The sequence below is a fragment of the Balaenoptera borealis genome, assembly GCF_965194805.1.
Source record: "Balaenoptera borealis genome assembly, chromosome: 16".
NCBI lineage: Eukaryota > Metazoa > Chordata > Mammalia > Artiodactyla > Balaenopteridae > Balaenoptera > Balaenoptera borealis.
This window is the reverse complement of record NC_138872.1, coordinates 60,711,065-60,738,543: the sequence shown is the minus strand read 5'-3', so window position 1 is coordinate 60,738,543 and position 27,479 is coordinate 60,711,065. Positions and strand designations below refer to the sequence as shown.

General features: G+C 42.9%; 1 protein-coding gene across 4 annotated transcripts in view; it reads left to right on the top strand.

Annotated features, from left to right (window-relative positions):
• CPPED1 (calcineurin like phosphoesterase domain containing 1) overlaps positions 1-27,479 on the top strand; it is a 187,315-nt gene that overhangs the window by 58,081 nt on the left and 101,755 nt on the right. For 2 of the 4 annotated variants that reach the window (XM_082359289.1, XM_082359287.1), the window contains one exon: positions 18,731-19,153. The exons of 1 other annotated variant lie outside the window; for it this stretch is intronic. In XM_082359289.1, coding sequence (XP_082215415.1) covers positions 18,731-19,153 — 423 coding nt within the window. Of the gene's footprint in view, positions 1-18,730; positions 19,172-27,479 lie in introns of all 4 variants that reach the window. One more of the 4 variants, XM_082359288.1, reaches the window with a different exon arrangement.

The following is a 27,479-nucleotide window of genomic DNA, read 5'->3' as shown; positions in this document are numbered from 1 at the left end:
CTCTTTGTCCATCCCTCCTGCATCACAGAACTGGCACGACCGTGTTTCTTATCCCCTGGTTACAGGTCACTTCATCTGATGTGGTTTTACTCATTAGAACAGTATTAGCATGAGGAGGGGCCCCAGTCAGCTGGTCAACCAGATGTGTCGTGTGTTGTAGTAAAGTAACAGGCTTGTCAGGGTGCAGTCATGCAGGTGCTAATTAGTGCATGGTAAGAATTCCATGAATGAGAGCTGATATTATGTTTGTTATTTCTTCTTATAGAGTGTGCTTTTGAGTAACCAGGAGAGTTATATGCTTCACTTGGTCAAACTCAGACTGTGACCTTGGCTTACCTGACTCTTTCTTTGGAGTCTCAAGAATATAATCAGCCTGCAGACCCTTTATCTTTATCTTCCCTGCTTCATCATATATCAGAGATATGTTATCCCAAAACCACTAATTTCATACAGCTTACTTCTACTAATGTAACAAATAATATTTCGAAGTATAAATAACCACATACCTTTATCGACCCTCTAATCAGATGCATTTAATATACTTACTACATTACATAACACATTTCTCTCCTCTAGTGTATTAAATTCCCTTATGATCATTGTTACCTATGAGTATAAATAGTGGTTAGTTTCCTATGCTAGCTGGTAAGATAATTTTGAAGGGAAGAAAAGACACAGAATCTGGCAACAAAAACAGAAGTCTCAAATGTTTTACTAGAAAGTAAACAGAGTGGCTAAGGAGAAAAGCTTGATTATAACTCTTATGTAGTTGAATTAGTACATTCATGTTGTGATGAAAAAAACTAGGTTTTTGTGAGTTGGCCTGAGATCTAATCACCAATTACAGTGTTATTTCTGTGACAAACCCTAGTTACATTCCAAACAGCCAGTTTATGAACGAACTTCTGCATACAATACATTTTTTTAAAAATATTTATTTTGTTTATTTTATTTATTTATTTGGTTGCTCCCAGTCTTAGTTGCGCCTGGCGGGCTCCTTTGTTGTGGCATGCGAACTCTTAGTTGTGGCATGCCTGTGGGATCTAGTTCCCGGACCAGGGATCGAACCCAGGCCCCTGCATTGGGACTGCGGAGTTTTAACCACCAGGGAAGTCCCCAAAGTACATTTTTAAAAAATATATTTATTTATTTAATTAATTTCTTTGGTTGTGCTGGGTCTTAGTTGTGGCAGGCAGGCTCCTTAGTTGCGGCGTGCATGTAGGATCTAGTTCCCTGACCAGGAAACAAACCTGGTCCCCCTGCAGTGGGAGTGCAGAGTCTTAACCACTGTGCCACCAGGGAAGTCCCCCCGCAGTACATTTTTAAAATGAAGACCACTCTAAGAGGTTAAAAAAAGTTTTATAATTCTAGTGTCTTTCCCTTTTCTTTTAATACTGCTGGATTCTACAAAGGGGATAATTTACAAACTTTGCAAGTTAGTAAATCCATATTATAATGTTCATAAGTGCAGAATTATGATGAATTCAGAAACTGTAGAGCCTCATCTTTATTTGGAGAAATGACATTACTCCATCAGAATGGAATGCTTAAAAAAATTGGCTTTGATACCCAGAATCTCCCCTGCAGTTCCAGCAACCTCCCTTTGGCGAGATTTGATGCTTTGGTCAAAGGATTTGCTGCTCTATATTCCCTATTACCACGACCTGCAGTGTCTGTCTGAATGATTAAATGGATTAAATGGGTGTATTTCAAGAATGTCTAGAATCCCCCTATATTTGGCACACATTTGGATGTACTAACCGTACCTCATAAACCCAGGGGTCAAGTTGTTTATGGTCGAAAGCCTGAGGGCTATTTGTTCTTTATTGTTACTGAATCGATGGTTCCTTGATCGGTGCTACGAGGATGGTCCTCAGCACCAAGTGGAAGAAGTGTCCTCCTCCTGATGGCTCCAGCATAGCCGTGTGTACACATGCTGAGCTTCATGAGGAAAGGGACTGTGTCCATCTCATTCCTCACACTATCCAGGGCACCTAGCTGTGTACACATTATGTCATCGGTTTTTTTGTGTGCAGTTTTTGGCCACACTGCTCGTCATGCAGGATCTTGTTCCCCGACCAGAGATCGCACCCGTGCCCCTTGCAGTGGAAGTGCGAAGTCTTAACCACTGGATTGCCAGGGAAGTCCCATGTCATTGTTTTTGTTTTTTTCCATTCATTGAAAGTAGATACAGCAAGTTTCCTATTGCTACTTTATACCTGGAGAAATGAGGGCAGCCCACAGTTAAGTAAGAAGTGGTGTCATGGTGACAGGACTGTTGTCATGATGAAATATTATGTGTGAAGTGCTTTCCTTGGTGCCCTGGCAGATAGAAACCCTCACTGATGATAGCAAGGGCCATGTTTATGATTGATTGTTGCCAAAAGAGCACAGCCAGTTGGTCACAGAGTGAGATTTAGAACACCGAGTCTCCCTACTCCCTGAGTCCCCAGCAGTGAGCCCCACTGATGGTGCCATTCCCAGGCCAGTCCTCCATGGCTGAGCCCTGGGCTCCATGTAGCTCAGCTCTGAGTCCTCACGCCCCGTCCCCTCCCCCTGTGACTGCAGTAAGCCTTGGTTTGCTTGCCTGTAAACAGGGGTAACAGAACAATGGGATGGATGCTATGTGAACCCCAAATAGTGTGATACCAAAAAAAAAAAAAAAGCCTCTCTTTATGCTTTAGCTTTGAAGTAATACAAATCCCTTCAAATCAAACCTTTGTCAAGAACCGTGCCATTTTAGAGCTGGTGAAGCTATTGATGAGTACAGTAAGTCCCCTGCATACGCACGAGTTCCATTCCAAGAGCATGTCCGTTAAGTCCAGTTTGTTCGTGAGTCCAACAAAGTTAGCCTAACACAATCTGCTATATAGTACTGCGCTGTAATAAGTTTATAATACTTTTCACACAAATAATACATGAAAAACAAACAAAAAATAGACATTTTTAATTTTATAGTATAACACCTTGAAAAGTGCAGTAGTACAGTACAACAGCTGGCATACGGGGGCTGGCATCATCGAGTGAACAGGCAAGAAGAGTTACTGACTGGAGGAGGGAGAGGAGGTGGGAGATGGTAGAGCTGAAGGATTGTCAGCGATAGGAGACGGAGGGCAAGCTGCAGTTTCGCTCATGCCTGACGTTGATGGCACAGGTCTGGTTCCTTGCTGGATTCAATTCTATCTACTCTCTTGAAGAAACGATCCAGTGACGTCTGGGTAGTAGCTCTTTTTTTCTCGTCACAGATGACACGGTAGCGCTGGATTGCATTCTGAACGGCTGCTGCCACCTTCGTGTACCGTTCTGTGTTCGGGTCCTGTGCCTCAAAAACTAACAGTGCCTCCTCAAATAAAGAAAGTCCCCTTGCCATTTCCTGCATCGTGAATCTCTTCAGTGCTTCAGTTACTTCTTTTTCCTCTTGTCACTCCACTCTCTCAATTATTTTCACTTTTGTTTGCTTGGCACTTCTTAGCAGTACCAGCTACATCACCACTGCTTTTATGCTTGCTTCTGGACATCTTGGACTTGAAATAAAGATACTGTACTACTGTACTCTATACACTGCTATACAGTAAAGTACACAGAAGCACAACCACTTGTAGTGAATGCACGCTCGTGACAATGTACGCCAGACACGTGAGCTAACTTACGTGATTGGACATGCGAACACATGTTAGCATGTTTGAAAGTTCACAACTTGAAGGTTCATATGTGGGGTACTTACTATAAATGCAAAACTCTTGGTTGCTTTTGCAAAGTGGCAGGGACACTTCAGCTGGTAAGAAGTACCATTCTGTTTCAGGCGTAGTCTAGAAATATGCAAGTTGTGAATTGGGCAGGGTTTTCAGAAGATTTCTCTTGTGTAAGGTGCCACAAGGCCATCCATTGGGCCACCAAAGGGACAATGTGAGGATCAGATGGGATAAAGTATAAGAAGATGAGATTAAATTTATGAAACTTTGAATAGTTTGTGATCGGGAGAGGTGAATGGTTCAACACGCTGGTGGCCTGGCTGAAAAAAAACTCATGCCGCTGGCTGTGTGAGAACAGCTTGTCCAGGGGTGCTCGTGGCAGAGGGGCCGGTCAGGAGGGTATTGCGGTCCTCTGGGCAGTGAGCTATAACCAGGGGAGAGGAAACATGGTCTTGCCGGTTCTGGGATGCGGGAAGGATGGGTAGAGAGGAATTTAAGTAGAGGAGAAAGGGTTAGCTTTCCTGGACAGGGGGTTAGGATTTCAGTGTATGAATTTTGGGGGTGTGGGAGCAATTCAGTCCATAAGAGGCAGATGCTGCTACCTGTTTACAGCTTCACAGATTGCAAAAAGCCATACGTCATGCCTTCAGTTGCCTAAAAATTGGCCACACCTCTGTTAGGAAAAGAGACTTTAGAAGACAGAGAAACAGTGTGTGTGTGTAGAAGTTGGTTTGGAACTGGGTGGAGAAGCTGCTGGACTTCTGCTCTTGTCCGAAGGCCTGGGCTGAGGAGCAAGGGTTCTAAGGCTGCCCCGCCGATAACCTACTGCTGAAATTAGGAGGAGGAGGGACGAGAAATGGGTGTCCCATGCATATCCCAGGATCTTCTTATTAATTTCTTTTTTTTTTTTTTTAAGATTTTTTGATGTACACCATTTCTGTTTTAAGTCTTTACTGAATTTGTTACAATATTCCTTCTGTTTTATGTTTTGATTCTTTGGCCCTGAGGCATGTGGGATCTTAGCTCCCTGACCAGGGATCGAAGCCGCACCCCCTGCATTGGAAGGCGAAGTCTTAACCACTGGACCTCTAGGGAAGTCCCTCCTATTAATTTCTGTACTCAGCCAAATTAGACCAAATCCATACACGTATCTCCCAAGCACCTTCACTGTGCAAAGAAAATGCTGCTGGAGACCACCCATCACTTAACAGCCCAGCCTGGGGGTGCCGTGGGGAAGCCAGGGTCTGTGTGAGGTCCCAGGTGGGAGTGTGCACCTAGGAGCTGGGGCAGGCAGGAGGCTCTGTGGGTGTGAAAGGATTTGACAGAGTGCAGCAGCAGCGGTCTCTCTGCCAGAAAATCCTTCCGCATCACAGGCTGAGTCATCTGCCTCCCCTGCGCCAGCCTTAGCTGGAGAAGTCGTTTGGTTTGCAAGTAACTGCTCAGCATGGGCTTACTCGAGGGCCGCATCGATTTTGTTGCTCTTTTCGCTGCTGCTGGTATTGAACTGGGAAGTCCACTCTAGATCCCCCTGAACGAGTAGCCCATTACCTCACCTGACTGTTTCTCTACTCTTCCACTATTTCATTTAACTTTTCCTGCCAGTGGTTGAGTGTATTATCATCAGTTCTCATTTGAGGTCTTGTGCCTTCAGGGACTGGGGAATACAGAGGTCTTATTTTCATTAACTAAGCAACATCCTTTCGTGTCGCTTTGCTGCAGAGAACGTTGGTTTCCTTGTTTGTATTTAAAAAAGGAAGAAAAACTTCTTACTAAAACAGTAAATAGATTCATAACCCTGTTGAAATCATTTCGCAGTTATCTCTTATTTAGACGACCTCCCACAGAGAAGAGAAAATGCTTTGACGGTCTCAGAGGTGGATGGTTCTTACAAGTAATCTGCTGGTGGGATTTTGCATCACTACGTATTGCTGGCTGGGGTGGGTGGTTCAAGGGAAATGGAAACAACCTGAGTTCAATGCTTGTTTCTTGTTCTGTCTTTTCTGTAACCAGGCTATATTCTCCAGTGCTTTGCAGCAGCTTCCGTTTTCCTTTACCCCCAAGGGGGAAACAAATGTGTATTATCATGATGTTTTGTGCTTGGCAGGCACGCACAAAAATTTCTGCAGTAGCTGCCTGCACTTCTGGTTGAGATATACTTAAGTGACACATGGTGGGTATTTTCCCTTCAGGAGTTGGAGCCCTAGTCTGGGGGTGGAAAATGGCAATAACATGGACACCTCTGTTCTTGGAAATGACGTAACCACTTGGGTTCTCAATAAACAATAAATTGCAGTGCGTTAAAATCCTAAGAAAAACTACATGGCCAAGAGTTCATCTCATCCTTCCAAGGGTTTTACCATTGCTTCTGAAATATTATGGCAGTATTCCATGAATAGCCATCCCAGGTACATTCTGATGTTTACTTTTAACGTGCCATGCCCAAAAGAATTTAATTGTGGAATAAATGAACCGGGCACGGGAGTTTTATCCTAGTAACAACATATAATTTTGTTTAATCATGTTGAGCTGTAAACTAAGCTTTGATAGACCTGTATAAAATCGAAAACCCAAGTTAATGTCAGAAGTTCAGAGAAGAAGGTTCTTTAGCTGCAGCACAAATCCCTGGGAGGGAACGCTGAGAACACAGACCCTGAACGCCTCTTCGAGGAAGGCTTGCTAGCAACTGAAGCCAAGCCACACATAGGTGTCTGATACCAGGGACAGTTAAGAAGAATACAGAAGAGAATCCAATATTTGTTTTTTACGGCAAAGGCTTCCTTCTCCACAGTGGAAAAAGCCACAGGTGAGAAAAGCCTGGTCCCACACTGCTCTGATCAGTCTCTCTGGGGTGCCATCCCCTGGGGAGAAAAGTGATGCCAAGTACTCACCAAACCTACTGCACATCCCCTGAAGATGATGAGCCTTGCAAAGACGTCTGGGCTTGTCCAGCATCTATGTAAAGTCACCCAGTTTTGTTCAGTTCTAATGACTTTCTGATTAGAAACATAAATGTGTGTGTGTGTGCGTACACGCAATGTGATGTATGTGTAATTAACATACATGCAGTTAGTTATATGTGTTTAATTTTTAAGGTAATATATGCATATGGGGAAAAAAATCAAATCTTGTATATGGGTAAGCAATGGTAAATCAATTGTCCCCCCGTCACCCCCAAATGGCAGTTTTCTTCCCAGAGACAGCTGTCAGTTTCTTGTGTATCTTTTCCAGATACATTTCTAAGTGTATTTGCATATTTTTTCCTTACATTTTATTTTCATAATTTTATTTACATTTTGAATAGAGAATCTATTCATATGGACCAACATTCAAAAGTTATAAGAGAATGTATAAAATATTCCCTCCTAACCCACTTTCCCTCCCTAGAGGCAACACATAGTGCCAGTTTTTAAGACATCTTTCCAGAGATAGTGTATGCACATATGTATATATATTTCTCCTTTTTCACATAAAAGGTAGCAAATTATGCACAATGCCTTGCTCTTGTTTTTTACCATAGTATAGACAGTCTACCTCATTTTTTGTGTGGCTGCATGGTATTTCATTATATGGATTGACCATAATTTATTTACCCAGTCTCCTATCTGTGTTCACTTAGGTTGTCGATTATGATAGGCTGAAGGACTGGGGTTCCGGTGAAGCGAAGGAGGCATCTAGGGAGCAGAATTTAAGAAGGCACTTGCTCTCAGGGTTGTGTAGGTGCAGGGCCAGCACTTGCATAAACCCAAGAGTGAATGCCTCCTTAAATTCTGCATTCACTCTCCTCGTCCTACTCCCAGCCCTGCTATGCTCTTACAACCAGGCTGCAATAAAAATCGTTGTTTGTACCTGTTTTTTGGGCACATATTGTTGGGAAAATTCCCAGGTGTTAAGATGTTAGGGTCAAAGTATATGTGGGTTTTCAAATTTGAATAAAGGAAATCATTTACACTCCAGCCAACACTCTTAAGAGAGGTCCTGTTTCCCCATGCCCTCACCAACAAATTGTATTATTCACACTTTTTGATTGTTGCCAGTTGGATGGATAACACATCAAGAAAAACGTGGTCAAGCTAATTGTTTCAGGGATTGGGCCTGAAACCATAGTCTTGCATCTCAACATAGAAACGCATGGAGTTGACTGCAGCTCCCTCTGTCTTCCCCTATAGTGTTCACCTGCATCTTGGCGCTGACCAGGCGATGGTGTACACACCCTTTTCCATTCATAGCCAAGAACATCAGCTGTGGAGTCAGGCTGGGTTAACCCAGGTGAGATCTAAGTTTAGGGTTGCCAGATTTAGCAAATAAAAATACAGGCATACAAATACTCCATGGGACATAATTATACTAAAAACTCATCCGTTTGCAATTCGCGTGTAACTTGAGCATCCTGTATTTTATCTGGTATTCCTACCTGGGTTAAAATCCAGCTGTGCCACTTATCAACTCCGTGACCTTGAATGAGGTGCTCACCTGTGCCTCAGTTTCCTCATTTGTACTGTTAATTCTACCCCCTGGGGTTCTCCTGGGAGCAAATGAGATCATCTGTGTAAAGCACTTAGCTCAGTGCTGAGTTACAGAATAGGCATCCAAGCGTCTAAGCTCTCTTTATTACTCTGGCTTGTGCAGTCTTCACTGCCCGACATCCCAAATGGTGCCAGGTTCTCCTTCTGACCTCTTCCTTCACCTTGCTATTCCCTTTGCCTAGGAAAACACACCCCCTACCCAGCAGGCACTAATTCTTCCTAAGCCTTTTGATATTTGGTTGGAGTGTTGCTTCCTCTGACAACGCTCTCGAATACCTCCCAACTAATCAGTTACCCCCACCCTGTGCTTCCACAGGGACCATTGCTCCCATCACAGAACTTCACAACCCATATGGTCACTGCCTGTTTTCATGTTGCGTCCCCTCCAGACTTTGAATTCCATGAGAACAAAGATAACATCTAACTTATTCTGGTGTGGCCATGACCTAGCACACAGTAGGACGGCAGGTGCACGTTGATTAAATGCCTAGCGGAAGACAAATAATTTCTCTTCTTTCAGCCCTGCAATGACTGGGGCTTTTTAGATTTTTGCCTCTGGCTTTGAAAGAGCAGTGACTATATTTGGAGTTTAACAGTGAATCTCCTATTAACTTTTCATTAGGTTGTGTATTTAAAATCCCAAATGAGACCAAAGATTGAGGGGCATAGCTGCCAGTGCCAGAGTTCAGATTGTAAAATGGAATCTTAAAGTAAAAAGAGACACTCATTCTAAATAAGACCTTTTCATGCATCTGACACCCCAGAAGCTGTGAACAGAAATGAATCGTGCTCATTTCTTCCTCCAAGGGGACTTGCTGGTACTTAGAGGTGAATCAGCTTGTAACTGTCCTGGAGCTTCTTTGTCCCTGGGCATGACATTGTCTCTTAACAGCATCAGGCTTAAGCGATGTCTTGCATGTACCAAGTGCCCAGTAGCATTTTGTTAAATTGAATATTTTATCATTATGTATGTACACACTTTATAGTAGCACCAAGATTGGCTCTAAAGAAGACAGATACCAAATAAAGGATCACTTTGGAGGGAAAAATAACTTACGGAAGACCTTGGCCAGCAGCAACAAGTCCAGATAATGGCAGAATGTTTACATGTTTTTCTCCTCCATGTTTTCTTATTCAAATGGTAAAGCTGACACGTATTTCGATGGTCTCCTTCCTTGCCATTCCTAGTATCACGGCCCTGTTCCAGTCTTTATTACCTTTTGGCTGAACCCCATAAAATCGCCTGTCTGTCGGCGCCTCTTCCTCCATTCAGCTCCCTCTAAGCCCTCCCGTCTGCCTTTGGCAGATGAATCTTCTTGAGGACGTGGTCCTCCTAATGTGACACCCTTCACAGAGCACGTCAGGGTCCCACACCCCTGCTGCCTCCCTCGCCTGTGTAGTGCAGGCACACAGGTGGTCGGGACATTATTTTCAGAAGTACACATCACCTTTAATCTCTGGGCATGGGCCAACCTGCTGGGTCATGGTCCAGTCCCAGAATGGCCAGCATGGCTGTGGGTGTGTTTGCAATGACAGAAAGTCAAACAAGCTTTCCTTAAAAGCTGTAAGCTTCCTGAGTGGTAGACCTTGATCTTAGCTCTCCTTGATTCCACAGTTACCACAGGCTGATCCTAAAATTCATGTGGAAACTCAGGAGACCCAGAATAGCCAGAACAACCTTGAAAAAGAGGAACAAAATCAGAGGACGCACACTTCCTGATTTTAAACTTACTAGAAAGCTGTAGTAATCCAAACAGTGTGGTACTGGCATAAGGATAGACATTAGTGGAATAGAATTGAGAGTTCAGAAATAAGCCCTCACATTTAGGATCAATTGATTTCTGACAAGCTTGCCAAGACAATTCAGTGGGGGAAAAGGTAATCTTTACAACAACTGGTTGTTGTTGGTGCTGGTACAACTGGATATCCACATGCAAAAGAGTAGATTTGGACCCCTACCTCACACCATATTCAAAAATTATCTCAAAATGTATCAAAGACCAAATAAAAGCTAATACCGTAAAACTCTTAGGAGAAAATGTAGGCATATATCTTTGTATTAGACTTTGTATTAGACAGTGATTTCTTAGATATAATGCTAAAAGCACAAATGACAAAAGAGAAGACAGGTAAGTTGGACTTTATCAAACTTGAAATATTTTGTGCTTCAAAAGACATTATCAAGAAAGTGGAAAGACAAACCCATGGAATGGGAGAAAATATTTGCAAATTATATAGCTGATAAAGGACGAGTATCCATAATATATAAAAAGCTCTTACAACTCAGTAATGAAAAGGCAGATAACTCAGTTTGAAAATGGACAAAGGATCTCAATAAACATTTCTTCAAAGAAGGTGAACAAATGGCCAGTAAGCACGTGAAAAGATTTTCAGCATCATTAGTCATTAGGTACATGCAAATGAAAACCACAATGAGATTCCACTTTATACCCACTAGGATGACTCTCACCAAAAAGACAGAAAATAACAAGTATTGTCAAGGATGTGGAGACATTGGGACCCTTGTACATTGCTGGCAGGAATGTAAAATGTAAAACGGTGTTTTGGGAGACAGTCTGGTAGTTATTTAAATGATTAAACATACAGTTATGACCCAGCAATTTCAGTCTTAGAGAAATACCCAAGAGAAGTTTATAGTCGTTTATAGCAGCATTATTCATAATAGCCAAAAAGTGGAAACACTCCAAATACCCATCAGCTGATGAATGGATAGACACAGTGTGGTGTATCTGTACAGTAGAGTATCATTCAGCAGTAAAGGAATGGAGTGCTGATACAGTCTACAACATGGATGAGCCTTGGAAACATTGTTCTAAGTGAAGGAAGCCAGCCACTCAAGACCATTTATTGTAAGATTCTATTTATATGAAGCAAAAAAAGAATTAAAAACAAAAACAAAACACTTTTCTGGTGCTTTCTTTTCTTTCCTCTATTTTCTGTCTTTCTGAGAGCGAAGAACTTACCTTACACATTGGCCTTGTCATTTGTTTTGTATTTGTTCCCATTAAAATTATACTTGTACTTGTTTACCTAACGATATAATTCTAGTGCATTTGTAATTTTTTAAATGTCTTGATTGTTTTTCTGATTGTAAAAGTAATCCATGCTCAATGTAAGAATTCAGACTTTACAGGAAACTGAAATGTTTTCTGTCATTCCATTCACCACAGATAATTACTATTAATAGTTCGTCCATATTTTTCTAGAAATTTTATCTCTGAGTATACTAACTTGTTGGCTTATTTTCAGCAGAATCATATATACTGGTTCTTGCAACTTACTGTTTTCACTTAACCTCTCCGCCCAAGCCATAGCTCCCCAAGCTTTAGCAGTTTATATTTACTTACCTGTTTATTATGTATTTATATTATATATTTATACACAAATATACATTTATATGATACATATTTACCATTTATTGTTCCATAGTAAAGACACACTCCCTATTGATGAACATTTAAGTCATTTCAGATTTTTCTGTCTTCTCAAATGATGCTGCAGTGGATATACATACACACGTATATTTCTGTAGGATAAATTCTTATAAATGGAATTGCTAAGGACTAGATACAATGAGTTTTTAAAATTTTAAATTGATCTTTCCTAATTGGCCCCTAAAAGGAGTTTTAATTTATGATCTTAACCATTTAGTAGATGCCCTGATGGGACTGTTCTGTTTCCAATCTTCAAATGATAAAGGGCCACCAGTGACGGTGTTTCCAGAGATCTCTTAGGGCTGGCACTAGAAGTTCTCATCTTTGGCAGGTTTCACCCTCGGTACAAGTGTCTTATCATTGTCCATCCATCCATTCATCCACCTTTCTGCAGTGCCCTGTGGCTTCCAAACATCACAAGCAAATTGCCAGGTAGAGGTGAGCTGGATATTCTCCCCACCCATGTGCTAGGGTGTCAGCATGCACGTGTGTGCTGTCCTTTCCTGCACAGCTCAGGGGTCAGCAGTAGGGCCAGGGGCCAATCACCCTGAGAATAAGGAGGATACCAGGGAGATCTAAGATGATCTAATGTCTAGCTTCCCTCCTCCTTGCCTTTTCACTGGGAGGGCTGGGAGGGGAGAGGGTTAGGGCTAGGGGACAGACAGGTGAGCACATGCTACACATCGGGCACTTAATGCATGATCTCATTTATCTTACAGCATCTCCATAAAAGAGGTGATAAAATTTCCATTTTAAGGGGTAGAGGCCCAGAAGGGATTGTGCCCAAAGGACACCACCCCTCATGAAGGCAGTCACACAACCTCTGAATCCAGAGCCCACCTGTGCTTTGGCTTGAAATGCCACCCCCAGCATATAAGTGGAATCATATAGTATTTGTCTTTTTGTGATTGGCAAGTTATCCTTAGCATAATGTCCTCAAGATTGATCTATGTTGTAACATATGTTAGAAGTTCCTTCCTTTTTAAAGCTGAATTGTGTGTATATACCACATTTTGCTTATCCATTCATCCACTGATGGACATTTGGGTTTCCACGTTTTAGCTGTTGTGAATAATGCTGCTGTGAACATGGGTGTACAGATAACTCTTCAGGACCCTGCTTTCAATTATTTTGGGTATATACCCCGAAGTGGAATTGCTGGATCATATGGTAATTCTATTTTTAATTTTTTGAGTAGCCACCATACTGTTTTCCACAGCAGCTGTTCCACTTAACATTTCTAGTAACAATGTACAAGGTTTGCATTTCTCCACATCCTCACCAACACCTGTTTTTTGTTTGTTTGTTGTAGCCGTCTTAATGGATATGAGGTGGTATCCCATTTTGGTGTTGATTTGCATTTCCCTAATGACTAGTGAGGTTGAGCATCTTTTCATGGGTTTATTGACCATTTTTATATCCTCTTTGGAGAAGTGTTGTTTCAGTCCTTTACCCACTTTTGTGTCAGGTTGTTTGTTGTTGTTGAGTTTTAGGAGTTATCTATATATTCTGGATATTATGCCTTATCTGATGTATGATTTGAAAATATTTTCTCCCAAAATGTAGGCTGCCTTTTTACTCTGTTGATAATGTCTTTTGATGCACAAAGTTTTTAATTATCATGAAGTCCAATTTGTCTATTTTTTCTTATGTTGCTTGTACCAGTACATCAGATTTTATATTGAAAAAAAGCTTTTGATTTTTACCTCTAATCTATTTCTTCCCTAGTCTTTTCTGTGTCAGTAAATGACATGACTAACCTTCCAGTTGCTCAGATGTCTGGGAATTATTTTTGAGTCCTTCTCCTTCTTGTAGTCAATACAACAAAGATTTCTCTTGTTTCTGCCTCCTAAATATCTCTTAAATCCTTATATTTAAACCTCTAGTTCTTCACTGCCAGTAAATAGAAATAAAATAGATTTTTATATATTGACCTTTCATCCAGTAACCAAGCTAATTCCCCTTATTAGTCTTAGGAGCGGTTTTTTCTTTCTAGATTTGTTGGGGTTTTTTATGGAGACAGTCATATCTTCTGAGAATAGACAGTTATATTTCTTCTTTTCCAGTCTGTATGCTTTTTATTTTTTTTTCTTGCCCAATTACACTGGCCAGCACTTCCAGTATGTTGTTGAATACAAGTGGTGAGAGCAGATCTTCTTGCCTTGTTCCTAATCATAGGGGGAAAGCATTCAATCTTTCACCATTAAGTATATGTTAGCTATAGTTTTTTTTTTGTAGATGCCCTTTATCAAGTGAAGGATGTTTATTTCTCTTCCAAGTTTGCTGAGAGATTTTATCAATGTAGCTTAAGGCTATTCTGAAAACAACAAGGTAATAATCTCTGCTTTAATGAACATTGACTGTAAGTTACACATTTTGTGATACCACATCATGTTAAAAATTCAAAGTTGGGCTTCCCTGGTGGCGCAGTGGTTGAGGGTCTGCCTGCCAATGCAGGGGACACGGGTTCGAGCCCTGGTCTGGGAGGATCCCACATGCCACGGAGCAGCTGGGCCCGTGAGCCATAATTACTGAGCCTGCGCGTCTGGAGCCTGTGCTCTGCAACGAGAGAGGCCACGATAGTGAGAAGGCCCGCGCACCGCGATGAGTGGACCCCGCTTGCCGCAACTAGAGAAAGCCCTCGCACGGAGATGAAGACCCAACACAACCATAAATAAATAAATTAAAAAAAAAAATTCAAAGTCAATGAATGGTGTAAATAAGTATTTTGTTATTATCTTTATAATGTTCTTTACCTCCTGGTTTAATTTTAATTCATTGCATTAAAATTTTTTAAAAGATATTTTAAACACATCATAGCTTTCCATACTGCCCTGCCAGTCCCATGCAGAATTATCCTCAGCATGCAACAGGTGTGTGCTGACCTCGGGGTCCCTGTTCTGTTGGTAACCCACTTCTCAGCAGACACCCCTCATCCAGTTTGAAGACCTGCCTAGAACAATCCTTTTCCTTCTCTCTTCTGAGCCATTTCTTGCAAATTTTTCTTCCTTAGCCAGAGTCTTTTATTTTCCTGCCTCCTTCCCTATCTTCTCTGTGAAGCGCAGAGCCTTGCTTAATAATAATCTCATGGGAGCTCTGGATCCTTGACCAGGTTTCCATTTTTTTTCTACTCCTGGTGCTGGTGAGGTTTGGCTGTGGGCTTTGCTACAACATTATGACTTTTTTTGGAAGGTGTGCTAAGATGTGCTATAAGCTATGTTAATTCTAAGGTATTATTGATATTCTGACCCTAAAGAAATTCTGATATACACAAATGAGCGTGTTGAATGTAATACAGATGTTTTCATTAAACGTGGCTTTTTACCATCTAGAATTTACTCCTTCACTTTGAAATTCTTATCTAAAAATTATTTATATCCCTGGAGAATGTTTTTATTCCTTCAGAAATGATTTTTTTTTTTTTTTGGCTGCGCCTCACGGCTTGCAGGATCTTAGCTCCCTGACCAGGGATTGAACCCATGCCCCCTGCAGTGGAAGTGCGGAGTCCTAACCACTGGACCACCAGGGAATTCCCCAGGAATGATACATTGATTGCTCTGTGTACATGGTTGGGTTACTGATAAAGAGGGAAGAATTACTACCTTCAAGTGTGGGGTGGAGGGAAGACATATCACCTTTTCCATACCTGTTTGTACCAATTTCTGGAAATCATCTTGGTATGAATCCTTACAGCTGCCCTCTGAATTGTGGGGTTATCATTCCCATTTCACACATACTGAGGCCAAGGCTCAGAGGACCCAGGTGACTCATTCAAGGCCACACAGCTTGTGAAGGGCAAGAGCCAAGGTCCAAACCCATGTGTCACAGACTCCCCATCCACACCTTGCCAGATGGGGGGGTATAGAAAGTCCTGGAAAAGCCGCACAAGAGAGGCTTATCTTTGATTGAGGGGATCCAGGGAAGATGGGCTTCATGTCTTTTAACAGGTTATTGGGGATTATTTGTGATTTCTCCAAGAGCAGCATCCCTCTGAAGTTTGGAAACAAACAAACATCCTGTTGTTGTGTATAATTCACAGCTCTTCGCTGTAGATTGCTTTGTAGACAAGGTCTCCTTTCCAAGGTTTGAATAAGTCTGTCTTTTGAGGTGCTCGTTTTTAACTTTTCTGTGTATGGTCATTAGCTACTTGAACATTCTTTGTGTCTGCCTCAGTCAGTGTATGAAGCATTGTGATGAAATGTCTTTTGAAAATCAAGAATGGGAGACACTCTGCACCCCAGTGTATTACAAAGTCCTTGTGCTGTGGATCAGGACTTCATAATACACTGTGACCAGGACACTGTAATGAGAGGCAGCACTCTGAGCCGGAGCACCAAGTTCAAGTTCTCCACTGGTTGTCAACTGAGTTAATACACGTACAGTTCTTAGTACAGTGCCTGGCCTGGAGTCAGTGCTCGGTAAATATTGGCTACTCGAGTGTCAGAAAATCCCTAAGTCAATGGAAAGGAGGAGACAATTGTAGTTTTGGGGTCTTTTAGAAAACTGGTTATGAAAAGTAGTGATAAATTACTGTTGGTTCATGGAGTCCCTTTGAGATGGTTTATCATGTTCAAGGCTGTAAAGGATTCATCCTCTCTAACTAGCAGTCTGTTCACATGGGAAAGGGACAGACCAGTGGTGTCTTAGAGGGGTTTAGAGTCAAGGCAGATACCCACAGTCCAAGTTCAGCTAAGGAAGCAACATCAGTCAACGGCCTCTTCAAACCAGGAGCCCCAGGGCCAGCCCAGACCAGTGAGGAAGCAGATGCTGTCTGTAGGCAAATCCCCAGCACCACCGAGGGAGAGGCTTCCTGGTCCCCAGTGCTAGGCAGGACCTGCTTCTCCCCTCGCCTGAGCTCTTTCTGTGGGGATCAGCCGGCCTTTCCCCAGTAAATTCCACTCACCCCCGAGATTGGGGTCTACTGGAAATGTAGCCGCCTGACTGGCCTCCCCTAAATTTTCTTTAATCCTTAGGATCCTGAGGCTAAGGATTTTTTTTTTAATTCTTTTTTAAAAAATGAAAATAATACATAAGCTTTTTAAAATTTAATTCTTTTTTAAAATGAAACTGATACATAAGCTTGGAAAAAGTGAGGAAGAAAGGATGGAACTTTAAAAATATAGTATAAAGGGTTTTAAACCAAATGTGAAAGTCTCCTTCACTCCCCACTTCTGTTTCCCAGATTTAACCAGAGTTGTTAGTTTCCTTTGTATCTTTGGAGAAGTTCTGTCCATAATATATGAATATGTGTAAGCCTTTTTAAAATTTATGTGTGATTTTTACTCCTCCATGTCTTACCTTTTTAATTTAATATATATTACAGATCTTTCCAGAACATCCATACAGATCTACCTCTTTATTTTCTCTTCATTTATTTATTTTATTAGGATTAAATATAAAAATATTTCAGTGAGATATGGGAGTTCTGAACTCTTAAGTGTCTAACAACATAGCTAAAAGTAAGTGAACACCAAATGTGGCAGAATTACCAGGAGAAATCAACTGATCCATAATTAGAGTGACGACCTAACCAGGTGTTTCAGAAACTGATACAGATCAATAGGCCAAAAGCAAAGAATAATGACATAGGAGGTTTGAATCACCCCATTAACAAGTTTGATAGAGTGGAAATATGAGGGACTCTGTATTCAACAGTTAGAGAGTGCACATTCTGTACACACTCTGATGGGATATTTAGAAAAGCAGGCATATACTTGCTGTAAAGGAAATCTCACTGCTAATCTTGTGGTTGTAATTTCTGAAGTGGCTTTGTCATTTCCCTCTCTTTCTTTCCTGAGTTAGTTCTACCAGTTCCTATTTCACATCTGCCTATTTTCTGACCATCTAAACTGAATTCCTTTATTTCTGCTTTATGTTCTTCTTTCTTAGCTGTAATTGCTTTGTAAAGACTTTGCTGCTTTCTTTTTAATTCATGATGGAAATGAAATGTGGGGTATAATTTTCATCTGCTCATGGCAGCATTTTTCAGGTGAATTTTTATCATCCCTCATGAAGGTGGGCTTCTCTCTTTCATCATTTTTCATATGCTGTCTTTGCAGGATGCTGAGCTTATTCCTCAGGACTATCAGGAATCATGTCCTTTCCCCGCTTTGCTTTTCTCAATCATGCTTAATAACATCTGATACAGATGGGTGTGCTTCTATAATTTACTTGACAGATTGTCTGACTCACTAGTTTGAAAGGAAGGGTTTGTGTCTCCTTGACTCACAGCTGACCCTGGTAACTAAATCAGTACCTTATACATAGTCAGTACTCGATAAATATTTGTTGAATAAATTAGCACCAAAAAAAACCAGATCTGGAATTAAATGGTCATCTCAAAGCCCATTTATTAAGGTTTTAATACATTATTACAGAAAGCGTGGAAGCCAGGAATCTGAGGGAGGAGGGAACCCACTCTTTGTTCAAATAATCATCTCCATACTGACTCCTGAGTGCCAGGGGGAATGTGCTTCATATTAAGGCATTGAGCCCCTGCTCTCTAGCACACTGTTAGTAGAATACAAAATGCCTCTTCCCCTGTATGGGGAAGGTTTGGCAAGATACACATGCCAGTTGATGTAGCCATTTGGATTCTAAGAATTTTTCCCATAAAGGTGGTCACACAGTCTGCACGGTGGTGTGTATGGTAAGAAAAACTTAAATAGCTGTCGTTTGAGGTTAGCATTCAGAGCTGGGTCCATACACCTCAGGGGTGCATTTGATGACCCCTTGAAACAGGGCAGAAAAGTCACAACTATTTATATTTATTTTCTAAGTAAAAGATAGAAATTCAGCTTCACTAATATTTACAATTAGAATGACTCTACACCATCACTCAATCAGCAATTTTGGGCCAGATGGCCAGTTAGACACTGAATTTCCAGGGGGAAGGAGGACAGAAGTTCCCACCTCACTTGTTGATTTGTTTTTAACGTATGACTGCTTTTTGCAGTTTCCATGTGTCCAGTTGAGTGGATTTCTAGATTATTCTCTAATTTGATATTATAAAGGCACAAGCAGCCTCAGCCGTCTCAGGACATGACCCTCACTCTTCCAGGGACGCCCTGGCGGAAGGAGCAGACGGAGGACCTGCAGCGGGTGCTCAGGACCGTGGACGGCGAGATCCCGCTGGTCCTCGTCAGCGGCAACCATGACGTGGGCAATGTCCCCACCCCCGAGACCATCGCGGAGTTCCAGCGGACCTGGGGAGATGACTATTTCAGCTTCTGGGCTGGGGGCGTCCTGTTCCTCGTCCTCAACTCCCAGTTCTTCTACGATGCCTCCATGTGCCCTGCCTTGAAGCAGGCCCAGGACCAGTGGCTGGACCAGCAGCTGAGCATTGCAGGGCAGCGGAAGTGCCAGCACGCCGTCGTCTTCCAGCACATCCCGCTGTTCCTGCAGAGCATCGACGAGGACGACGACTACTTCAACCTCACCAAGCTGGTGCGGAAGGAGATGGCAGACAAGTTCTCCCAAGCAGGTAGGCCTGGGGCCCCAGGTGTCTGGGTGGAAGGGTGATCTGGATAGGAGGTGTCCAGATCCTTCTCCTGCCCCTCTGCGGCCTGGCAAAGAGGAGAGAGGATGGGGCCTTGGGCAGGACTGGATTCTAATCCCAGCTCTGGCACTCATGGCTGTGTGGCCTTAGATGAGCTGCCTTGCCCTCCAAGCCTCAGCTTCTTCGTCTATAAAGTAGGAATAGCAGAAGCAGCTCTCCCATGGGATGGCTGTGAGGACTCAGTGAGAAGGGGCCTGGACAGGATGAGAACAGCCCCAAGCTGAGTACTGAAGTCATAGCTGCTCACAGCTGAGGATGGGGAGGGACCCTGCAGGTTGGGGGTTATTGGGGGGCGGGTCTGGTCTGAGTGTGGCTCTATGTGCCCCAGGCAAAGGAAGATGCCAGGAGTATCTTTTCTCATTTCTCTGGGAAGCAGGAACTTGCCCAAGGGCAGATGGTATTTAAGAGCCAAACTTCCTACCAGTATTAGACGTAAACCGGGAAATCCTGGAACGTGGCTGTGGGGCAGGTCCGGGAGCCTTATCAGTGTTCCTTTAGTGCGGTGGACTGAGTTCTCCTCCAGAAGTAGGAGGAGAAACCTATTTAGTCTGATCTTACCCTGCTGTGAATTTTAAGCTAATCATACATATGACACATACGTGAGCACACACACACACAATGAGGACACTCCATTTCTAGAGATCTCAGTTCCGGTGGCGCTGTGTGCACCGCCCGCCCACACACCTCATTCCTCCTTCTGGGAGCACCTGCAGCTTTCCTCTCATGAGAAATGGTGCGTTCTCAGCCGGTTCCCTGCGTTACCACTGACTTGGCAGGATTCCAATTTTGACGGCTGTTGTGTCTCTTGTTTTGGTCCTAATGCCTCCTTTCAGATCTTTCCAGAGTGTACTTCATCAAACGCCTCTAAAATATAAATACATTCTTTTATTTGTTAGGGGGTAGGGAGAGGGAGGAGGGGGCCTGACCCAATAAGTAGCAAGCATTCATTAAAAAAAAAATCCTGACACTCTTTTCACCTTTGAGCATTAAATGTGTTCACATTTACTTGTGAGAAGTACAATAGGCCCTTCTGTATTTTCGAGACATTTTACAAAAAGCTTGCATAATTGGAGACGTTTTCCAACTGTTCCATGGAGGTGAAGTTGGAAAACTTTTATTAAAGCCTTTGAAATTTTATGCCATGCTTGAGTTGGTGCAGAAAACCAACTTTTTTTGTCTTTGTTGACAAGGAAATGAAGTGTCAAGATGGCATCAGCACCACCACGGAGACTATTTTGTAACAGAGAATAATGCCAGAGAGAACACTTAATGCCACTGAAATGATTCCTTTTATATCAAATGTTAAATGATGCAAATGCCATCCCCGTGGCTGCTCTTCGTTGTCAGCCGCATCCTTGAGTGGCATGGGGTTCTGGGTTTCCCCCTGTAGGACGGAGCACATGCAGCCCAGGAGCAGCCCCAGATACTGAGACCTGGAGACGTTTATAAAGAGGGCGACCCCAGCTCTAACAGGGCATCCTCGGGGGAATCCTGCTGCCCACCCACCAGGAAGCCCGGAGGGTGACATCGCATCTGGGATGCACCAGCCACCTCCCCCGTCAGGCCTGCAGCCCTGCGAGCTCAGGGAGGATTTGTTGGCACCCCCAGAGCTGGTCTGTGTCTCGGGGGTGGGCTCCAGTTGCCCCAGCTCACAGAGACTGATATCTACCACCAGAATGGCATTTTATTAATTTAAAAAAAAATTTTTTTAAACATCTTTATTGGAGTATAATTGCTTTACATTGGTGTGTTAGTTTCTGCTTTATAACAAAGTGAATCAGTTATACATATACATATATCCCCATATCTCCTCCCTCTTGCGTCTCCCTCCCTCCCACCCTCCCTATCCCACCCCTCTAGGTGGTCACAAAGCACCGAGCTGATCTCCCTCTGCTATGCAGCTGCTTCCCATTCGCTATCTATTTTACATTTTATTAATTTAGAGCAAGGCTGCAATCCTCCCCTTAACCCTAGCAGTGCAGTCTCTTCCCGTAGGCAAAACAGCATGGGAGGCCAAGTTATAATCAGGAGGTTGCTTGCTGAGCATGAGACAGAGCCGAGGGACTAGTTTTCTTATCTGCTCTTTATTTTTCAACAGAATTATAATTGATTTACAATATTGTGTTAGTTTCAAGTGTACAACATAGTGATTCAGTATTTTTGCAGATTATACTCCATTATAAATTATTACAAGATATTGGGTATAATTCCCTGTGTTGTACAGTATATCCTTGTTACTTATCTATTTTATATATAGTGGTTGGTATCTGTTAATTCCATACCCCTCATTTGTCCCTTCTCCCTTCCCTCTCCCCTTTGATAACCACAAGTTTGGTTTCTATGTCTGTAAGTCTGTTTCTGTTTTGCATATACATTCATTGGTATTATTTTTTAGATTCCACATATAAGTGACATCATATAGTATTTGTCTTTCTCTGACTTATGTCACTGGGCATCATAGTCTTTAGGTCCATCCATGTTGCTGCAGATGGCAGTATTCCTTCTTTTTTATGGCTGAGTAATATTCCTGTGTGTGTGTGTGTATCACATCTTCTTAATCCAGTTGTCTATTGATGGGCACTTGAGTTGCTTCCATGTCTTGGCTACTGTAAATAATCTTATCAGCTCTTAAAGGCCTCTGGTTCTGGAACTCTGATGGATTCTTCTCCAGTAGGGCCTCCTTGCCCAGGAAGATTGATGCTTCATGTGCCTTTAATTCTACCTCTTTAATAGCTCTCCAGCCTGTCCACTTCTTTAGGCCACCATTGCCTCTCAGCTGGGTGGTAGCAACAGCTTTGACTTGGTCCCCCTGCCCCACTCTTGCCCCATTCTGGTCCTTTCTCCACTACATCCAGAGGAGTATGTAGCCCAACAGCATCTACCCTTCTGAGGCCCCTTCATACATAGGATAAGGCTGTCCTCACCCTTTGTCACTGTCTCTGCCTCTTCCATTTCATCTGGCCAATGCCGCCTCAACTTTCTGTATGAGGCGCCCCCAGCCCTGCCCTGCCAGGTTCTTCCTCAGCTGCCCTTGCTCCCAGTGCATTTGTAAGTGTCAACCTGTCTGAAGCCCCCCTAGACTCTCAGCTCCTTGAGTGCAGGGGAGGCCTGGCTTAGGTCTTAGCCTATAATGAATGCTTCATCAGTGTTTGTGGAATGAGTGAAGGATGAACCTCTGATGCAGGCTCCTTCCCTGTGTTTAGCACCCGCTGTGCACCTGGCACAGAGCAGACCAGGTCCCACTCAGTGGAACTCCCAGGCGCAGCCTCTGCGTGGTGAGTTCCCAGTGTCGGGCACACATCATGCAGCCTCCTGGTCCTTCGGTCTTGGGTCAGGCCATGCGTGTGACTCTGCTCCGACCCACATGCTGACTTTCCAGGTTCACCCAGCAGTCAGTTGCTCTCTTCCCAAGTGGCCCCCTGCTGTTCCCATCAGGCACCACCTTCACGTATGGGCAGGCGTGCTCTTCTTGGTCACTGGCCTTAGGATCTTCCCCTAGACCTGCTTGACCAGGCAGAAGCAGAGAGAAGGGTGCCCTTCCTGCAGTCACCTGTCAGTTTGAGTGGCTTCCCAAACCAGGCCCTTTGCTTAATGGCCTTTTGAACTCAGAACAAAGCATGGGCAGCGTTGGGAAGATATCGGGATCAGATGCAGTCACAGCTCCGTGGCAGCCTGAGGGGCCTGCTTGGTTTGGGAGCACAGGTAGGTGGGCTGTCATGGGGAATGCAGGCCCCCACGACTCAGTAATGCTGGAGATCGCTCAGGTCACAGCCATGTAATTCTTGAACTCATTTTGGAAAGCCAGAAGTTCAGGTGACATTTTGTGAAATTCATTAACTTAAAGACCATGATGAAGTTGGGGGTGATGATGGCAGATGGTATTTAATACTGCCTCCAGCTTTTTTTCCCCACAGCAATATTATTCCCTAATACTATTTTAGTCTCATTTATCTCCGTATGCTAAAATGCCAGTACTCAAAAATATGTCAAAAGCATATCAGAATATCAGGGTAGCTTTTAATTATGATAATTGTGTTGTTATAAAATATCCTTTTAAAGAGCACATCCCTCCTCAAACCACCATGGAGGTAACACCCAGCTTCCTTCCAGCAAGCTTAATGAATAATTCTGAATCATTGTGTGGGCTGAATAAATGATTTAATAATGAGCATCAATAATCATCTCACATTGTGGCATTAATTTTCTAAACGGGATGAGGTAAATGAGGAGGAGGGCTGTTACTATACAATGGGCCACCATGTGTGTAGGGATGCGTTCTTTGAATCAAAGCCTCCAGCCTCCGAGCTCAGGTTTCCCTAGAAACAGATGCATTCTGTTTCTCCTTTTGAAGCTCAATAAAAAAACCTTCTCTGTATGATGCGAAAATATTGTCAATAGCCAGTACAAATAAACAGTTATCGGGGCAGGACAGATGCACAGATGTGAAGCGGCACAGTTATTTTCCATCTTCTTTGCTCTGCCTGAGGATAATCAATTTCATCACATCCACGGGATGTAGAAATTGGTTTTCCCCTTAATTCACCTGATACCTAGTTGGAGTTGCAAAGACAGTAGATAATGAAATCTTGATCGAACCTCCTGGCCATTGTCTGTATCCCTCATGCCTTTTTCAGCAGAAGGTTAATATGTGACCCAGTTAATACGGATTTCAATTTAAAAACTCAATCTTAAAAAACAAAAGTCTAGCTCTTTAACTGACCCTGTTTCCCTTGATGTCTCGATACCTTTTCTTTTTTCCATTCTCAACATAGAGATTAGAACTGTGTAGTAGAAAGCCCAGAGAGAATTTGGCAATTATGAAAAATTCCAATAAGTTGATCTTTCCTGTAAAAGCTAATGAGTAATTTCACAGAATTATAGTTTCACCTCTATTTATGCTTTTTAAAAAAAAACTAGAAAGAGATCTTAGCCCATGTACCGTTATGGTTTTAGAATTTCAAAGTTTTAAAGAACAAAAAGGTCAGGTTTCCAGGGTCTACTTAACAGGAAGAATGAAACATCAAATCCTACTCTGACATCTAATACTGAGTTGTATTGAAATTATTTGTTTCCATCCTGAATCCTCCAGGAAATGGAGTCCCAGCTTTATTCACCTCTATAAACCCAGCCCCTAGCCTAGACTATCACATAGTAGCCTCTCATTGAATAAATATGGAATTGAGTTAAACTTGATTCATATCTACTAATCAGCAGAATCACAGGTAATGTCCATGTTACCTCTGGATTGGTATTTACCAGCTGACTTCTGGATGGGAAATGCATCACCTAGAGCAGGGGTCAGCAGACTTTCCCTGCAAAGGGTCAGACAGTGAACGTTTTGGGCTGTGGTCTCTGTAGCGACTGCTCAACTTGGCCTCTGTAGCATGAAAATAGCCACAAACGGTACATAAGCAAGTGGGTGTGACTGGGTTCTGGTAAAACTTTACACTAACAGGTGGTGGGCCTGCGGGCCATAGTTTTCCCATCCTTGGCTTAGAGAGACGTTCCTGATGCAGCGGGAGGCTCTTTCTCTCCCCTGAGACCTTGTCCACAACATGCACACGTCTAATTCCAGGCTGCTTCTGATGACCCCCCTGTCACAACTGCCAACTCACGGAAAGTCTGCCCAGAAGGGGCTCCGGGTTCCTCAGTGGAGAACATGCCTGGGTGCAGCTCATCCCGCTGGAGGCCCATGGTGTGGTGTAGGTGGGGGGCCCCTGGGGCACTGAAAATCAAACGCTTGGGTGTTTAACATGTGTTAGAAAAAAACTATAACTAGCTCGTCAAGTGAAAGAAAAATAATAAATGACAGGTAGCATGGATAGTGTGCGGGTAAGGCCGAACTTGTGATGGCGGTACAAGGGGTAGCATGCTAATGAGGATGGGCTGTAAGACCGTTTAAGGTCACAGGTCGGCGGGCGGGCTTGGCTTCAGACAGACCTGGATTCAAATCCTTTGGTGCTACTCCCCAGTGAAGCGGCTTCCCGTAATCTGCTGAACATCTTTCTGCCTTAGTTTACTCACTTGTTAAAGGAGGGTACTCGTCCCAGCCTCATAGTGTTGGTGTGAGAATCAAGTAAAGGGAGGCGTGTATAAGAGCACTTAGCCCCATGCCTGGGACATGGCATGCGCTTGATGAAGGGTGGTTTGTCGTCATCTGGCGCTGGACCGTGGTGTGAGCCCACAGCTGGCAAGTTAGCTTTACCCGGGGTCTGGCTTCCTCCTTTCACGAGAGCAGCGCTTCTCACTCCCGGTGCTGCCAGGAGCAGGCAGCGTCTTCTTGGGAGGGTGTACGTGAGGGGGTACAAAGCACGGAGAGGCACCTCGAGTTTGGGGACGTGCCTGCAGTTTGCTAACATAACTTAATATATTGAAAAAGGAAGAGGAATTAGCAATTCTTTTTAGAATACAAACTAAGGAAGTGAAGCTTGACAAGAAACCTCTTGGCTTCTGGGCTACGTAGGAAGATAGACTGTGTCTCAAAGAGTCTGAGGTTTTTCGGGGTGAATGAGGAATGTACACTATTTTCAGTTTTGTCGAAAGGGGTATTAGTTTAAAAGGTTGGGAAACATTGAACTAGATGGAAAATTCCTATGGAACTTAGTGAGAGGATTTGACTCTGCATTTATTTTTTTAAAGCACACACCTCACCAATTAATGTGCTAATAAACACACTTTGGAATGCGTAATCTCATAGTCAGATTTTTCTGAATCCAGCAAGTGGGTCCACAAGGCAGTGGCTGTCATCAAACAACACCCTTTGTTTGTTTGTTTGTTTTTGGCCACAGGGCAGTGTGGGAATCTTAGTTCCCTGACCAGGGATGGAACCCGCGCCCCCTGCAGTGGAAGCGCATAGGGACCGCCAGGGAAGTCCCAATGCCCTCTGTTTAAAATGCACTAAAAAATCTATCTCATTGGTTCTTTTTTTAACTGACTTTCAAGTGAGAACTCAACAAACAGTCCTTTTTTTGAGCATCTGTAGAATTCAGAGTTTCTGGGGGCATGTCAGCTTGAGGAATTTTACCCTCTTTAATTTACATTTGGTCTTGAATTCATCTTCCAGGTTTGGTCTGCTGTATGTTTCAATCAGTTCACCATAAAACATCATGCTTTAGTCATTTTATGTCTGTGTTTCATTCACTGTAAACCGAGATAAAAGACCAGCTACGGAAGCTACATCTGGTGCGAAGTGATGGATTACATTTCTCACTTTGGACGTATCCTTAACAGTTGGGCTAATTAAAGTTAAAATCAAGTCCTGATAGTAAATATTTATAAGTTGAGAATCTGGCATGTGTATGTGTATGCTGCTTATTCCCAAAGTTAAGTCAGCATTTATCCATTCAACAAATAGCCTGGGCCCTGTGCTGGGCACGAAGGGCAGCAATGCACAAAACAGAGTATTGTAGGTCACCCTCAAACTAAAAGCTCAAAATCTTGTTGAAGAATCCCATTGCAACATTTCAAAAAGGAGCCACAAGTACATGGGAAACAGCAATGTCTGTCTAAGCGTATGAAGTCAAAATATTATATCTTTTCTTTCTAGGTCACGTTTTAAAAATAGCAATTAGTGTCACTTTCAAATGAGCGGTGGGATTCCTTTGTAAAATTGAAATATCCCCCGCTTAGCTAAACACTCTTTTTTTTATTTTTTTTGTTTGTTTGTTTGTTTTTGTTGTTTTTTTATACTGCAGGTTCTTCTTAGTCATCAATTTTATACACATCAGTGTATACATGTCAATCCCAATCGCCCAATTCAGCACACCACCATCCCCACCCCACCGTGGTTTTCCCCCCTTGGTGTCCATACGTTTGTTCTCTACATCTGTGTCTCAACTTCTGCCCTGCATACCGGCGCATCTGTACCATTTTTCTAGGTTCCATATACATGCGTTAATATACGATATTTGTTTTTCTCTTTCTGACTTATTTCACTCTGTATGACAGTCTCTAGATCCATCTGCGTCTCAACAAATGACTCAATTTCGTTCCTTTTTATGGCTGAGTAGTATTCCATTGTATATATGTACCACAACTTCTTTATCCATTCATCTGTCAATGGGCATTTAGGTTGCTTCCATGACCTGGCTATTGTAAATAGTGCTGCAATGAACATTGGGGTGCATGTGTCTTTTTGAATGATGGTTTTCTCTGGGTATATGCCCAGTAGTGGGATTGCTGGATCATATGGTAATTCTATTTTTATTTTTTTAAGGAACCTCCATACTGTTCTCCATAGTGGCTGTATCAG